Source organism: Lissotriton vulgaris, chromosome 5 (genome assembly GCF_964263255.1).
Source record: "Lissotriton vulgaris chromosome 5, aLisVul1.2, whole genome shotgun sequence".
Lineage (NCBI taxonomy): Eukaryota > Metazoa > Chordata > Amphibia > Caudata > Salamandridae > Lissotriton > Lissotriton vulgaris.
In genome coordinates, this window is record NC_141693.1 from 1,542,086,504 (window position 1) to 1,542,104,743 (window position 18,240).

Sequence of the window (18,240 nt, forward strand, 5' to 3'; positions counted from 1 at the left end):
TCCGTAGGGAACAAGGAGGGAATGAGGAAATATAAATTTTTGGTCATGTTATGTTCCCTAGCGCGTACCCCACCGACTCCATGTACCAGCTTAAAGTGCATGTAACTTCCCTCCTGTACCAGCTATGAAGACGCAAATACATTTGCGTCCAACGTTAACTTGTCCTCTTTCAGATCCATCCTGAATGGATTATATAGTCCGTTCTTAAATATGCTATGCCACCGTCTTTTTGTAGTGTACTTTACATGTTTTCCCTGCTCTAACAGAGTAGGCCCTGAATTTCTGCCATCGAACCTCTTTTTGGCTCCTGACTCTGACAGCCTCTGCCCAGGCTACCTCTGTACCCGTGAACTCTGACTTACTTTCAGCGCGGCCCCTCGCGCTCGGCTCAGCCTGCTTTCTGCCAAGACTGACTATAACCTTCGAGTTATCTGTTCCGCTCCTCGAGAATGCATTCCTGCCTACGAGCTCCGGTAAACATCCTCTCCAGCTGCAGAGCCAAAGGGCCGACCTGTCTCAGTGCAAGTAATTCATAGCCTCTGTTACCATGCTCCCATGGAAGGCCTCGTGCCCCCACGCTTCTCATGTAGACACTTAGGCGCTTATACACGCATCCACAGTTAGCATAGAATAGCTTCTGCCCTAGAGACCTTTCTGCCCAGATAGTATGGTTCCTAAACATCAGATATCAGATACGATAAAAGTACAAGTTGATCTGACATGCCAGACTTCTGTCTCTTTCCGTCAGTATGAATGTCAAGTCCCCTGCACCCCGTCAATCACACGTCATGCAGCTGCGCACGCATCCAAGCTTCCGATTTCTGCTGACATGGCAACAATTCTGTTAGCACCACCCCTTGGTGCCACCCACTTGCGTCACCTATCAGTGACGTTTCTAGCACACACCTCTGATTCACGCCTAGTTCACGCCTCTTGATTACGTACTAGTACCACGTGTATACTGTTATCTTGTCTTCTCTCAGCTGTTACGCCTCCTACACTATTGCCTATGATGTGAATTAAGTATATAAGCTATGTATTGTTAATAAACTGGAGCGCTCTATCCCTTCTGACACCCCTGTGGTGGTCAGAACATGATATCCTGGTCTTGACCATTCCTTTATGAGGAATAAAACCCTTAGAAACTCTAACACCACGGACTCTGTCTTTTTTCATCCGATCTGAGTTATTATTGATTAAGTACTTACCTGCATAGAAATTAAGAGAGTAAATTAATTATTTACGTCAACTTCACACTTCGACAGATCTTTATTAGTTTGTCAGCTACGGGGACATCGAAATTTCGTAGTGAGGAATCAGGGGCTGTCATTGAGCTGTCTGCTACAAAGTCTATACCCTTTTCTGGTTGTTGAGAGAAGGAGGCATAGATCTTCTTGACTTTATAAGAAAAAAAGTCAGCGATTTTATTGCATCCTTCCATGGAGGTTTTAGAAGGGGTATTGGAGCTAGAAACTAGAGATATTTCTTTATAAATCCTAAACAGTTCTCGCGAGGAGCACTCAGCATCCTCAATACGCGTCTGAAAGTATTTGGCTTTTGCTCTACGCACCGCGTACTGATAGCTCCGGTGAGCTGAGCTATAACTGTTTTTTGCTTGTACACTCGGGTTCCTTCTCCAGGTCCTTTCAAGCTTTTTGCAGTTCGATTTTATTTGCTGTAGTTCTGTAGTGAACCATGGAGCAGTGCGTTGTCTGCCCTCTTTATGGATGGATGGAATAGAATTTTTAAAAATTAAATTTGATGGCATTGAGGAAGTACAGCTAATTGGTCGTTGTTCTGCTAGGTTTTTGCTTGTTAAAGACTTATATGTTCGCCGTAAACAGTTTCCTGTTTGCTTGGCATATGCGGTGACAATCCATAAATCGCAAGGTTTAAGTGTAGACAGTGCATTGGTGAATATTGGCAGTTCTGTGTTCAAGGAGGGTATGGCATATGTGGCATTGTCACGAGTTAGAACTTTATCGGGATTGTACTTGATTGACTGTGATGTCACAAACATTTGTGCGGATCTAGATTGTGTTAAGGAATACAATAGGTTAAGAAGAGAGTATGCGCCACATTTGCCTCAATATCCTTTGTTTGAGAAACGTGTGGTAGGCCGGAAACGTAGAAATATCAGTAATAGTAGGGAGGTTGTAGCAAAAAGACCAAAAGTCAATGAACCGAAAATTGTTAGCAGAAAGAAAGTGGATTCTGTTGAAGATGTTGTCGGTTTTCAATTTGAAAACAGTTCTGGTGTCAACTGCTATGCAAATGTAGTGGTTAATGTTCTCTTTTCACTAGAGAGTTTAAAATAACAGATTCTGTTGAATTCAGAACAAATTTTATGCTGTTTGTTGAATTCTGTTTTCGAGAAATGTAGCACTGATCGAACAAAAGTAGAAAGTGTGTCTGAAGTTCGTTATCTGTTAGATGAATGTCCAGGTCAAACAGACTTCTCTGAAAATAATCAGCAAGATTGTCAGGAGTTTTTAATGTATATGCTTGATGTATTGCAAGATGAGGGTGTAGATGTAGATCACCTGTTTGGGCTTTCTTATCAATGGCAGCATGACTGCGAGAACTGTATGGTATCAAGTACTACTAGTGTAGACTCAGAAAGATTTATATATTTAACTTTGCCAGACAGTAAATCAGTCTCCTTTAATAAGCTAGTAAATGCAGCGGATCACAACATGGAGTGTAGCCAATGTAAATCTGAAATGATGTCAACATTATTTATATGTAGATATGGCCAGTATGTCATTTTAATGATCCAACGATGTAGGCCTGATGGATCAAAATTGTCAACTTTAATAAAAAAATTTGTGGCTTCTCAGCTGTCAATATCAGGAAGGACTTTTGTAACTGTAGCAATTATCTATCACGATGGTCCTTCAACAACATCAGGACATTATACAGCTTATTTAAAGTCTCGAAACGGCTGGTCATTCTGCAATGATTCCGTTGTAACTTTCAAAACAAAATTGCCGTTTGACCTTAAAAATTCTTATCTGGTGTTTTTAAAACCAAAATTTTAAAGAAAGAATCTCGGGATTTCCTGTGAGGAATTGCAAAAGGTTCATCAAGTAGAGGGAATGTAAGTCTGCAATGCTGTCTAGATTATTGGTCCAAAACTTTTAATTATAATGTCAATTTAAAAATCCAACTATATAAACCTGATGCAAGTAAGTCTGCTTCATAGTAAGCAGTATCAGTGTCATAGGAAAAGGAGAACATGAGTGACAAAGAAGGGTAAGATATTAGTAGCCCAGGATTGTGAAAATAATCTTAAATGTTTTCTTTTTGAAAGTTGCGAAAATAGAAAATGACGGGATTTGATTGGAAGAATTACAAGAGTTGTGAATCGCTGCAACATGATTTGGCCTAGTGAAAACATGTGGTAGAATGTGAGAAGTCTTTTCTTGTATGTAACATATTTTTCAAAACGATGGAGGTTTTCTTTCAGAAAGTGGCGGGCTGAAAATATTTATAGCACAACAGAGTGAACGCTGTTCATAGGACATTCTTCGACGTCATTGAAAGTAAGTTAATTTTAAGGAGTTTTGAATTCAGATTTCTTAGGTTGTATGGGTTTCTTAAACACAATCATTTTGATTGTGTTTTTTTTTCCCCGCTGTTACATGATGAATACCTTCAAGTCACTGATTTAAGTGAAATTTGATACATTCTGAGAACAGCAAAAATAAACCATTTAACATGTATAATTAATGTTCTGCTTTTTGTACTTATGATATACATTTAGAAATGTGAGGTAGATATGGAGAAACTGAGTCTTCTGTAAGTGTCAATTTTAATGCTTACAGTGCTGTACTTCTGGGTACTGTTTTTTTTAAAAAAAAAGGAATAGGCCTCACCTCAAAGAAAGCTCTTGAAAGCACACATCTTATTTGCATCCTGAAACAATCATTTAAAATGTTAGACACAATTTTATGATGGCTTTACATCTTTTTTGCGCTGCTATTGCATCACTATTGTGAGACATCAGCAGTGCAAAAGAAGCACCATGTTCCAAAATAGGCCTCAGTTCATCAGCATGAAGATACTGTTTGTTTAAAATATATATCTTTAGGATTGTGTAGGGGACGTAGAGAAGCAGAGGCTTCTGTAAATGTCAAAGTTGTTGAAAAACTGTTTCTTCTTGAACCTTTTCCCTTTTCTTTTCTAATTTTTAAATACATGTTTAAATATTTTTGGAAATGTTTGTTCTCTCTTTTACAGATTGAAAGTATGAAAAAATATTTTAAAAAGGTAACAAGAATTATAAGGTAAATGTTTTCTACTCTTTTTACCCGCAATGCACTGCTGATGATGTCACTGACCATGTCATGAATGATGTAATAAGAGGACATGACTTACTTCATTGGTAGGCCTTCACATGCATTATCTGCTCTGTATTCTTCAACAAGTGTAAAATTGATCTGTAACCCTGAGTAGGTCTCACCTTAAACAAACCTCAGGAGAGATCACACCTTATCGTCATCCTGAATTAATAAATAGATCTATTAAACAGTATCTCTGGTTTACTCCCTATAGCTGTCTTTCTTTTAACATTACTCTCTGTTTACTTCCCTTATACTAACTCTTCTTTTTTTAAAAAAAATATTTTTTTGGTTCGCTTCAAGTTCGCGAACCGGGCAGCGAACCGGAAAGCGAACCAAAAGAAATAGAGCTTGCCAGAGTGCTAAACATTCTAGCAATTTTATTTGAAAGGGGAGGTAGTTCTGAAAATAACTTTTTTTTTATGTTTTTGTTGTTTTATTATTTTTTTTTTTCTGAACATTTTTTGTTTTTTTTGTATTTTTAGAACAGTTTTATGTTTTTTTTGTGTTTTTCATGGAGGGGAAACAACAAAAAACAGGCATTGAAAAGGGCTCAACAGGAGCAAAAAAAAAATTACTGTTTGGGTGGGTTAGGGCACTTGTGGTTTTTGTACACCATGTTGATTAATTTCACGCTCATGTTCCCACATGAGAGCAGAGCACCACAATATATGCAGGTAAACTTCATGTGTTTGAAGTTTTGCTGTATGTTTGGCACAGTTTCCTGTGCCTCTCTTCCTGTCAAAGAGATAGTTGACGTTGATCTGGCCACAGGAGTTGTCGGGGGATTATCTTGCAGGTCCCTTAACTCTGCTCGGCTGTAGTTTAATGGATGCCACCTGGCCATATGGCGATGCATAGTATAGTTGCCCATACTATACTTTTTGTCAGTGCCTCTAGATAATCTGTATTTGCAAATTAGGCAGGTGGCATACGTCGCATTGACCTTCTTCTCCCCTCGAGGGATTGAAAAAAATTGCCATATGAAACTTGTTTTCCTTCGGGAAACACGGGGCAACTCCTGTATAAATTGTGGTTCATCTGTGTCCTCTTCTTCTAGGTCCTCCTCTTCCTCCTCTCTGTTGGAGATGAATTGTGACGGTGGTCCTCTCTTCCCATGAGGAGGTTGAGGTGGTGGTGGGGGTCCACCAGCTGAAGCAAGGATAGAAGCCATTGCTGAAATACTGGAAAATGGTCTTTCTCTCACCAAGATGAAAGTCAGAGTGAGGAAAGAAGGAGGGGTTTTCATGATTTGGGAAAAGCAAAAGTTCTGAACCAATGAAAAGTGTTATTTTTAGGTCACATGACCAAGTCATACGTCATTTGGAAACCAAAAGTGAAATGAACCAATGAAAAGTTTGATAAACAAGTCACATGACCTGTTCCGCTTACGTTACGCGGTGCGCGCCGCGTCCCGGATCGTTTCCGGTTCGTGGTCCGGAACACTTCCGGGAGCGCTAACGTGGCGCGTCATAAGACGCATTACGCGACAACGTGATACGTCGCGCTTCCGCGACGCGTCACAGTTGCGCTAACGAAACGTTTACCGGTTCGCGGACTAGGTCGCGGCATCAAGTTGAGCTAACGGAAAGCTTCCCGGTTCGCTTACCGGAAGCGAAGAAAAAAAATATTAAAAAAAAAATTATCAATAAACATCTAAAATATATTTTGGGATTTAAAGAAGAATACATTTTACAGCTACAGATGTTAGCTTTTAAAAAACCAATGAAATTCACAGAAAAAACCATAGGTTATAGACCATATATAGTTAGGAATTTGCATTTACAAAACCTTGAAAATTCACTGAAAAAACCATAGGTTATAGACCATATATAGTTAGGGATTAGCATTTACAAAACCTTATTTTACTCGCATAAAACCATTGAAATTTCATATATAGTTAGTTGCGCTAACTATATATCGCGCACCCGCAATCCACTGCTGATGATGTCACATATTACATCATTCATGACATGGTCAGTGACATCACTGATGACATCACTCATCATCATCATCAGTAGTTTGTAGTGTTGATAGACAGTTGACATCCAATCAGCATGCAGATCGTGCTCCGGAAGGTACAGAGTACAGTAAGCTTACTGTAACACCTCCATTATATACTTATGATTTTTCTTATGATTTTCTCAGGAAATACTGAATGGATTTATACCATTTAACAAAAAGGCCCATCTGCGAACAGAACTCTTTTTGCCAAGTTTGGTGTAATTCTGTTCAGATATATATATATATATCCCTAGGGGTCATCCTCTGGCTGCCTACAGCTGTTGGTTGATCCCTTCTGATTGGAACAATGGAGGTCCAGGTAAGGTTTTGAATAGCCTTGTCCCAGGTTTTACTTTGCACAACATAGTCCTTCTGTGGGTTTTCAACTGCTAAGGGTAAGAGGGATCCCTTAGATGGCTAAGAATTATCCACCTGTCTAGTACTACTAGGCCCTATGGTGTCAACAGACATCCCAGACCTCTGCAGCCCTAGGCTGACTGAGGCTGAGTAGAGAGGGCAGGATACCTGTTCTAGACTGGCTACTTCCTGCTAAGGTTTCCCTGCTCTCAGTGGCTCTGCCTGGCCAGGCCTAACCATCGGTGGGGCTGTTCCTTCACAAGGGGTAGGATCGGTTCCCTGAGGAAGCTGACCCTTACCTGTAGTCTGGGGGAGAAAGACGTTTCTTCATCCCCTTTGCTCACTGGTGGAGTAGAGTGGGCCATTCTTTCAGGCTCCACTACTCCTGCTGAACTTCCCTGTGAACCATATTTATGAAACAAATTACCTTCAGTGTGCATTTTGCAAATGGTGTTGGCATGCTAAATATTTTCTCAAGTATGACAGTATTTTTTTCCATGGGTGCCCATATGCCATGCATTACCTCAAGTATATTAGTACCAGTATTTTACCATTGGTGCCCTTTATATCAAGATTTAACCACAGTTATCAATGCCAGCATTTAGCATAGGTATCAGTCATGCTGAGAGTTGCTGCAGGTATGCCAGTATTTTGGCCTGGGTGCGTCTATAAGACAATAATTACCTTCAGTATTCCAAGAATAATGACAAACTCACAAGCATCACATCAGATTCTCACTCACATTCAATCAATCAATCAATCAATGCATTTGTAAAGCTCACTACATACCCGTGAGGGTGTCAAGGCGCGGCGGGGCGCTGCTACAGATCGAAGAGTCAGGTCTTGAGAAGTCTTCCGAAGGGCAGCAGGTCCTGGGTCGGTCATAGGCTGGTAGATAGAGCGTTCCAGGTCTTGGTGGTGAGGTAGGAGAAGGATCTCCTGCCCACCGTGGTTTTCCGGATACGAGGAACTGTGGTGAGGGTGGCAGAATGGAGGTTGCAGGTGGGGGTGTGGAAGCTGAGTCAGTTGTTGAGGTATGTTGGTCCGGTGATGTGTAGCGCTTTGTGTGCGTGGGTGAGGAGTTTGAAGGTGGTTCTCTTGTTGACGGGGAGTCAGTGTAGTCCTCTCAGGTGGGGTATGATGTGGCTGCGTCAGAGGACGACAAGGATCAGTCATGCTGAGGCGTTCTGGATTCGTTGTAGTCATCTCAGGAGCTTAGCTGTTGTTCCTGAGTAGAGGGCGTTCCCATAGTCGAGTCTGCTGGTGATGAGGGCCTGGGTGACGGTTTTTCTCGTGTCGGGAGGGATCCATTTGAAGATCCTGCGGAGCGTTCGGAGGGTGTTGAAGCAGGACGCGGAGGCGGCGTTGACTTGCTTAGTCATGGAGAGGGTGGAGTCGAGGATAAACCCAGGTGGGTTCCGGTGCTCTGCCTAGCAATGTGGGCCACCAGGAGTCGTCCCAGGCTGATGGGGTGGGTCCGAGGATGAGGACCTCTGTCTTGTCTGAATTCAGCTTCAGTCTGCTGTCCGTCATCTAGTCGGCGACGGCCTTCATTCCTCTGTGGAGGTTGGCTTTGGCGGTGTGGGGTCTTCGGTGAGGGATATGATCAGCTGGGTGTCGTCGGCATAGGAGATGATGTTGAGGTTGTGCTGTCGTGCGACGTGGGCGAGAGGTGCCATATAGATGTTGAACAGCGTCAGGCTAAGGGAGGATCCCTGTGGGACGCCGAAGATATCGGTGGTTTTTGAGTGGAAGGGTGGGAGGCAGATGCTCTGGGTTCTGCCGGAAAGGAAGGATGTTGTCCAGGCCAGGGTCTTCTCTTGAATTCCGGCGTCATGGAGGCGCACAGATAGGGTGCGGTGGCAGACCGTGTTGAAGGCAGCTGACAGTTCCAGGAGGATGAGGGCGGCTGTTTCTCCTTTGTCCATCAGGATCCTGATGTCGTTGGTGGCGGTGATGAGGGCGGTCTCGGTGCTGTGGTTGCTGCGGAAGCCAGATTGGGATGGGTCAAGGATGTTGTTGTCTTTGAGGTAGCGGGTTAGCTGTTTGTTGACAATCTTCTCTGTCACTTTTGCCGGGAACGGGAGCAGGGAGATGGGCCAGAAGTTCTTGAGGTCCTTGGGGTCCGCCTTGGGTTTCTTCAGAAATGTGTTGATCTTGGCGTGCTTTCAGCTTTCCGAGAAGGAGATGTTGATTGTTTTCCGGAGGTGGGGTGCGATGGTTGTGCTGGCTATGTTGAAAACGTGGAAAGGGCACTGGTCGGATGGGATCGGGAGTGGATGGAGTTCATGGTTTTAATGGTGTCTTTGTCGCTGACGTTGGACCAGGTGGTCAGGCGACTGGTGTGGGTGGAGGTCGCAGTTGAAGCTGTCGTGGATATTGGTGATCTTGCGGTGACAGAAGGTGGCCAGGGAGTCGCACAGGTCTTGTGATGGTGGAATGTCGTTGGTGTTGGTGTTGGAGCTGGGGTTGGAGAGTTCTTTCACGATCCTGAAGAGCTCTTTGGTGTTGTGTGCGTTGTTGTCTAGGCGGTCCTTGAAAGCGGTCCTTTTTGCAGTCCTGATGAATTGGTGGTGTCTGCGGGTGGAGTTCTTGTGGGCTGTGAGGCTGTCTGGTGGTCGTGGAGCCATTTCTTCTCCAGCTTCCGACAGCTGTGCTTGGAGGTCCGTAGGTCTTCGGTAAACCAGGCGGCTTTCTTGTTGGTGTGGTTGGTTGTAGAGATTTTGAGAAGGGCGAGGGTTTTGGCGCAGTTGTTGATACACTGTTTGAGGTTGGTAGCGGTGGTGTCGGGTCGATGGGGTCGGTGGGTGGTCTCAGGGCGAGGGTGGTGGTCAGTTGGTCCTTGGTGACCTTGCCCCAGAAGCGGCATGGCAACTGTTAGGTGCGGTGGTGTGTGGTGGGTTTCCTTAAGGTGAAGTGGACGCATCTGTAGTCGGTCCAGTGGGGTAAGGTGGTGTGGTTGAAGGAGATGTGGGGGCTTGCGGTGAAGATGGGGTCCAGCGTGTGTCCAGCGGCATGGGTGGATGTTGTCACGAGCAGTTTGAGTCCGAGGTTGGCGAGATTGTCAATCAGGGCGGTGGAGTTGGCATCGTTGTTGTTCTCGAGGTGGAAGTTCAGGTCCCCGAGGAGGATGTAGTCCGTGGAGGCGAGGGCGTGGGTACTGATGAGGTCGGCGATGGTGTCGCTGAACTGTGGCCGTGGTCCGGGTGGTCTGTAGACGAGTGTTCCTCTGAGGGTCGTGTTGGGGTCAGTGTGGATCTGGAATTGCATGTGCTCGGCAGTGGTGAGGGTTTTGTCGGTGTTGGTCGAGACTCTGAGGGTGTCTTTGTGGAGGATGGCGAATCCCCCTTCAACTCCATTGGCGCGGTCTCCGCTGGAGATCTTGTAGCCCTGTGGTATGGCTATGGCGATGTCAGGTGCTGAGGTGGCGTTCAGCCAGGTCTCCGTCAGGAAGGCGACGTCGGGGCGGTAGAGTCTAGGAGGTCCAAAAGTTCGATGGCGTGCTTGCGAGCGGAGCGGGTGTTGAGGAGAATGCATCTGAGGTGGTTGGGTTTTCTGGTTGGTGGTTTGGCGGACTGGATGCTGATGTATCTGCAGTTCCGGCAGGTGAAAGGCCCTTGGGTGTGCTTCGGGATGGTCTGGCAGCAGGGGTGGTATCGTCCGGGGTTGAGTGCATGGAGGGGGCTGGAGTCGTAGTGCAGTCTGGCATTGCGGGGGGGGGGGTACAGGAGTTCTGGTGCTGGGCGCTGTCCAGGCACGGACGGGCGCAGACGGGCGCAGACGGGCTTGCCTTTGGCGCGCGGGCAGCTTGTCCGCTGCGTCCTTCATAAGAGGCGAAGTGGGAGGGAGGAGCAGCTGGGAGGCGGGAGCGGGCGGCCAATGGGCAAGGGGACAGGACACAGAAGGCAAAAAGGGGTGGGGCCACAGGGGAGCAGCGGCGGAAAGCGGGGAGCGGGGGGTGGGCACCGAGGGCAAGGGGCGCAAGAAACGCCTAAAACAGAATATAAAATACAAAACACAAATGCCAAGGCAATAAAATCAACTTAGCAATACAGTACAGTGGAGAAACGCAGAGAAAATCACCAGGGGCACACCAGAGGCGAACTCCCGGCAGCGGCAGCAGTGGGGCAGAGACGCAGGCGCACACGAGGAGCCGTGCAGCATGGGGAGCGACCTGAGGTCAAGGCCACAACCACTGCCACGGGGCAACCTCCATAAGAGGCCAAGTGGGAGGGAGGAGCAGCTGGGAAGTGGGAGGGGGAGGCCAATGGGCGAGGGGACGGGACACAGAAGGCAAAAGGGGGTGGGCCACAGGGGAGCAGCGGGAGTGGGGGGGCACAGAGGGCAAGGGGCGCAAGGAACGCCTAAAACAGAATATAAAATACAAAAAACAAATGCCAAGGCAATAAAATCAACTTAGCAGTACAGTAGAGTGGAGAAACTCAGAGACAGTCACCAGGGGCACACCAGCGGCTAACTCCCGGCAGCGGCAGCAGTGGGGCAGAGTCATGGGTGCACAGGAGGAGCCGTGCAGCGTGGGGAGCGACCTGAGGTCAAGGTCACAACCACTGTCGCGCAGCGACCTCCATAAGAGGCCAAGTGGGAGGGAGGAGCAGCTGGGAGGCGGGAGCAGGGCGGCCAATGAGCGAGGCTACGGGGACATTCACTCACTTAAACTCATTCTCCCACTCACATTCATTCTCACTCATTCATTTTTGCCCACACTTTCTTAGATCCCCTGACACTCATTTGTATACATTCTTACTCATTCTCTTGCATTCACTATTCATCTCACTCATTTATTTTCTCACTCAATCTCACTCACTATTTGTCATGGACTCGCTGACACAGCTTGTACATAATATACATTAAAAACCATTTTTATTCACCACAGTTGCCACCAAAGGTCCCGTCCCTGCTACGCCAAGGGTCCAGTCCCTGCTACACCTGCTTAATTTTCTTTATTACACTAATAGAATTGTATTCACTATTAGTATGAGATAAATAGGTAGAAAATAATGAATACGGAGCCGCCAATGTATTCTTGGGACAGCTGCGACCTCTGGCAACCCCTGAATGATGTTCATGCCTGACCTGTGGAAGTCATTAAATTTTAAGAACCTGGGTCTGGTGATAATATCTATCGAAAGCCTAGACTAGATGCAAGTCACTACAGCTTCCAATCTCCATGTTCAGTGGTAGAGCAGCAGCCTTTTAGCTCGCCAGCAGCTAACACTCGCCAGCAGCTCACACAACAGCAGGAGGAAAGTAAAAACAACAAACATTTCATGAATGTTATAATGGATGAAAAGTCACGTATTATTCTGTTTCTGTCTCCTAATGTTCAGTAGCGTCTCACGAGAGTTGATCATGATGTATAATTTATTGCATTTGCAAGAACTTGGGACTCTTGCACTTTACACAGGCTTGTAGGATACTGACATATGATACATATCCACCCATTGTGTTTGCAGTCTCTCGTTATTTATTTAATATGTGGTGCAAGAGATATACCTTTTTAACTTGATTGTTGTATACACAATTTTGCTTAAATGTCTTGTATCATGATAACTCTTAGTTTAATTCTCTTTTTAACATGTTACAATCATTTATTGTTTTATTGTCTGTGCTGATGTATTGTATATGGACTTTTTATGGTCTTTTAACCGAAATAAAAGTTATCAAGCAAGCTATTCCTTTTAGTTTTCAGGTGAGGTCTTACAGGGAAGTGCTGGTGATGGCATTTGCTGTTGGAGAGATAAACCGAAATCCCAAATTATTACCAAACATCACCCTGGGCTTCCAGATCCATGACTCCTGCGGAACAGAAGCCTTTGCTGTGGCCGGGACAATGTCTTTATTATCTGGAGTAGAGGAGCCCACAGTGAATTACCGATGCTCTTTCAAGGCCCTGTTAGCAGGTGTTGTGGGGGAAACCTTAGGACCAGTTTCAAGCCTCATGGCCAACATTCTGGGAGTATTTCATGTTCCACAGGTAATACAGTGTCAACATGTTTATTCTAGCTGTAGTGCACTTTGTGTGGAGCTTCAATAAAGACATTCGCCATTCAGCTAACAGTGTCGAACTCTAGTTTGAAAAAGAGTTAACAAATGTGGCACCAACATTAACTAGAATGATATTGTGAGAGGCAGGAGTCAAACAGTATGAATTTTAAACATAAACTATATGGTTTGAGAGCTGTTGCAAAGCACATCACACTACAGTTGTCTACTAAGGCCCTAATCTAAACTCAGAACAATCCTAACTTTGCTGGTGATCCAGCGGGCCTAAAGAAATTCTGTCTCATAAGCAGTACTCTACACCACGATACTCACCATTATTCATAAATTCATCACAAGGCCCATAAATGACTGAGACAAGAATTGACCAACTGAATCATGTGACCTAATTAATCGGAACTATTCACAAAACTATTTATATTTATATACATCTTCATTTTATCGTTGTCATTTTTTTATAAACTTGTACATTTAATTGAGCCACCTAGGCAATGGATTAACTAATGGTAACTAGAGTCAAAACAAACAAGACCAGCTTGTCATTTCAAAATTTATTTTATTAACTTTATTATCAAGTAAAGGTCATTTTCAAATAATAATTCTTTATTAGCATTTAATAAGCATTTTATTAAGTAAAGGCACATTAGACTGTCAGTTCAAATCAAATCAGCATGAAAAGTATTTAAGCAGAAAGAATCTCATTCCCTAAACCCTATTTCCCTGTCTAAACTTATTTTAAACCTAAAAGGAAAAGCATTAGTTCATTCTCTCTTACGTGAGTCAAAAGTCCGTCAGCATCTCACGCTCTCAGGATTCAGGAACGAGCCAGCAGAGCTCCTCCCAAGGGGCCAGGTTTTATACCTTTTCTCTGTCTAAAACTAGTTAAAAAAATACTTTTAAAAAGCCATCCTGCGATTCAATTGGCTGACAGCCGTCAGTCCACATGAAGTCATTGCCTCTTCATTCCGAAATCGAGCCCTTCTATAAGGTCATTGTTCATTGTCTACAAGTGACATTAGCTTCCGAGGTCCTTTGCAACATTTTATTGAATAACAATTTCGTTGCTTCCTCAGCTTTTGCTTTTCTGCCATATCCTGTCCTTGGAAAAGTTATACAACACGGAGCACATCCTGCACAGTACCTCGTATTTTTTTTTCTGAAGATTATGAACGACAAACTTTTTTTTATTCTTTGCTGTGCTGGGCTCATCATGACAGGACTAAAACACCCATCTAAAGTTAGGCCTCAGGCCTCTTTTTCGAAGCTCTAGTATGCAAGGAAACACAAAACATCAATTAATTTGAGTAATGAAAGTCGTTCTGTTACCCACCCCTTCACTAATGTTAACCCATTAGTTTATGTTACCTAGCTATAAGCACGGAGAAAGCAGCAAACATAAAGAAGACTTTCACACGAGCCTCAGGATTCTCCACAAGCTTTTTGCCACACAAAATACACGACATAGACAAAAGAACATTTAAAAATAAGCACATGCTATTATTTAAACAGCCGCAATTAATATTGACAAAACGAAAAGACAAAGTTAATTTATTATTTTAAACGCACAGGCAAATGCAACAAGAGCACATAATGTTAATTCCCACATGTTCATGTAAATGCACATTATTCTAGGTTGAATGAATACAAATCATGCATAAACTCATGAATATTAATATTTAATTATGTAAGTTTAATTCAGCGAATAAAAACACAATTTATTTTAAAAACTCGCTTTATCAACTCCCTCATCTGGTGATTTCAAAATCACCAAACAATACCCAAAAATGTTACCAAAATTTTAACTTTTGAAGACATCATATTATGAACACTCTCTGTATTACTAATTCTAAACCCCTGTCTCAGCAGCTTGTCTGGAACTCTCATATTGAGCCCTACGAAACTCCATTTCTATCTCCTTCTCCTGAGCCTTTCTGAGTTTGTAGATTGTTCTCTTTTCCCTCACATGCTTCTTTCTCTTGTGAATCATGCAACTCATTTTTAACAAAAGTGTCACTATAACAATTAATATTACAGGATAAAGTACTTTGACAATGATTGAACTGCCAATTTCTCCAAACCATTTCCCAATTGCCTCAAACCTTTTGCTCAGACGTTCTGAAAAATTGTCGCTTTCCATGGGTTCTATTTCTGAGTGAAACTCAGTGATATTTTTGATAAGCATCTCTATATTCTGGTTTTTGTCTGGGATATAAGTACAGCAATAATGGACATGTAAAATCCCACAAACTCCTCCTTCTTTTGCTAGCAGAATGTCTAATGCAAGACGGTTCTGCATACCCATACTTCTGGTGGAAACAAGTTCTGTGTTAACTAATTGGAAACCACTTGCAGTATCAGTGGACAATCTGTTAACAATTGTGAAAACCTTTCTGATTTTAATTGCATTCAGGGTTATTCCCACCATAGGAATTATTGCACCAAATATGTCTCCCATGATCTCAGAGAAACTTTCTCTCTTGTATCTGTTCAGGTGTTTGCCAATTTCGAATGAACCTTCTCCATTTCTGTCCACATGAACAAGTTTGGGAACAACTAAACCAAGGTAACACGTCCCATATCAATGGTTTGGGAGACTAAAGTAAGTAAGCTTTGTTCCCACAAACAAAATAAATTCCAGGAAAAGTTGGATCTTTGCCACCTTTAAACCCCCATCCCCCTATGATACGATAAGTATCCTCGCATTGACTAGCACCGACAAAATAATTGTCGTATAATGTGTTGTCTCTTCTAATACAGAATTTCCCACTAACAGGATCAACTATGTGAATAGCAGCATAACTATTTCCACCATTAAGCTTCTCATCCTCAAGCTGCCAAAATTTGGATTTTGTCTGTTTCAACATCTCATTTCTCTTATAAATCGCCCTACTCTCCTAAACCAACTTGAGAAAAGATCTTTCTTCATCTCTCATTTTGCAAGTTAAATTGTTCTTGGAAGCGTATTCATAGGTAAGTTCATTAGTTACCAAAAAGAATTCCCTCATCTGCTTAGCAGGTCTGACTTTGTTTAAGCTATTTACAACTTTCAGGCTAGCAAAAATGTCATCATATTCTGAGTAATAGTACTCCAGACGACCTGTTTGAAAGAACAAGCTAGCTATAACACTGCATGTAATCCATAAGTAAGGGGGAGCATGTGATATTTGACCCCTTCTGAAACTGAAGCAGGAAGCTTCACACAAACATAACAATCCTTCACATCCATGACTTTTACATATTCTAACAAGAGTCTTGAAAAAGAATACGTAGAAAAATCACCAACAGATCTATCTTGGTGGATCTCTGGTTTGTGCTCAATAACTCTATTAGTTTTGCCTGCAACATCATAAACAGCTTGTTTAGATTCAGCTTTGCTTGTCATGTTAGCTTTATAGTCCTCATTGTCTATGCTAAAAAGGAAAGATGACTGCCAAAATTAAGCAAACTAAAATAATTAGAATCACACAAATAGAAGATATTTTACAACATCTTCTAAAGATAGCACACCTTGAATTGTCAGTATTAGGCATCTTTTTTTTAATTAAAAAAATAAAGTTTTTACTTAAAACAAAAATTAAAAAATAGTACTATATACACCTCCCCTTTTTAATTTTTTAGTAACCCTCTAACAGCTTTTCTTCGACCTTGCGTCTTACATCAAAGTGTTTTTTCAGCTAACACAATTTCTTCGGCCTTGTGCCAAAAATAAACCTCAACCTAATGAAAATTATTTTTAATAAATGTCACTGTTTTCTTCCAAGTCCTCCTGACTACTACTACTGATTTCCACTACTGGTGGAATAATTATGTAGGTCCAATCATGGGACTTATACTTTTGCTTTGGCTTCAATGGTCTTTTTCCCTTACTACTAATTACTTCAATTTTCCTTCCTGCTTAACCTTTTTTATCTGTCACCCTTTTGACTTGATATCTCGTTAATCTGCTCCTTTGATTTGTTCACCAATTTGAATTTTAGATTTTCTTTTGGCCAATTATCTCCTTTTCTTAAGAGTTTCTTCTTAGGCTCAGTTTCTTTACACTCAGCTTTCCAAGCCCTTTTTCTAAATTTTCTTACTCCAGACTCTTCATCACTTTCATCCGAATCTGTCTCAGAGATTTCAATTCTATATCTACTAACTTCTTTACTCAGCAGCTTCACTCCATTAGTACCATCATCCTTGTAGCTGGTACTTGGTAATTAGTCTTCCTCTTCTTCTGGAATTACTTCTAACTTCACAGTTCCAGAATTCTTGTTCCTGCTTTCAGAGCTTTCAATCTGCTTTTTAATACTCTCCTGATCTTGAATCTCCCTTGACTCAGATTATTTTTCTGTTTATTTTTCTAGAAAATGTGCATCTTTTTCTGAATCTAGAATCACAATCTCGAGATTTTTTTCATTCAGTGCCTGATCCGCATCAGAATCTTCCAGATGTCGACTTTCTTGTCGATCTTCAGAATCTGGATTCTCAGGTTCTTCTTCAGAGTCTGAATCAGTTGTTGTGTCGTCACTATCCTCATAAACTCAATATTATTATTATTTAATTATGGAAGTTTAATTCAGTGGATAAAACACAATTTATTTTAAAAACTCACTTCATCACTGGTAATAAGACTTAGTGATCGAATCGAAAATCCACCTTTTACAACTACACTGTCAACCCCTCTGCCCCATGGACATTTCACCTCCTACAACTTCCCTCCTGGCAACACCACTGTTGTTTCTTGCGAAAACCCATCCTCGCAGCACTGAATCTAAATTTACAAGTGTAAAAAGTATACCATAAATGAAGATTGCCAAGCCATAGTTCCAACTACTGGTACTGGCTTCCATGATGGTTTTTTACACAGGTCTAGTTGTGTTTGTAAATGCTGTTATGAATAGGGCACTGCATTTGCATTTGGACATTTAGGTGGGGGGGGACGGGGGAGGAGACTGAAAACTAGCAGGTTTATAGAATCGTGATGAGAGGGATGAGTCCCGAAGGACTGACACTGGTCCTGTGCCCAACCAGAATCGGGAGGTAGAGGGATGGGGTGGAAGGACCGAGGTAGATAAGGGTAGAATGCTGGCTGACAGGGAAGGCATCACATGCCAAGGAACAAATGTGGCCTGCAATGCAGCGCTTTTCCACAGCAACTTTCACAGCTGGATTTTCTGACCAGAATGAAAATCGGATTGAGCAGAACAGAGTTCCAAACGGGAACCAAACAAGTTGCACGTTCTAGTGTTTTTTTAAGGTAATTGCTTCTTATCGCACTATGAAATGAACTGTGACCAAAAGCACGTAGAGGAGGATCAAAATGAAAGCAAAGCTGCAGTGCTTAATTTGTAAAATATGAAGTCCAGGTGCTCAAATGTTTATCGGAGGCCACACCAACTTTTCCCAGAGCCCCACCCACTTCCTCCACTGGCTCCACCCACTTACTCTATTGGCTCCTCCTACATCCTCAACTGGCACTGTTAAAAGTCAGATGTAATAATCTGAATTTCAGAAGCAGTGACAGCAACAGTGC

At 42.8% G+C, this 18,240-nt stretch overlaps 1 protein-coding gene across 1 annotated transcript in view; it reads left to right on the forward strand.

The window, feature by feature from the left end:
• Positions 1 to 12,441: 12,441 nt before the first annotated feature.
• LOC147712979 (extracellular calcium-sensing receptor-like) overlaps positions 12,442 to 18,240 on the forward strand; it is a 125,223-nt gene continuing 119,424 nt past the window's right edge. The window contains exon 1 of the mRNA XM_086919763.1: positions 12,442 to 12,699. Within this exon, the coding sequence (XP_086775889.1) occupies positions 12,442 to 12,699 (258 nt within the window). The remainder of the gene's footprint in view (positions 12,700 to 18,240) is intronic.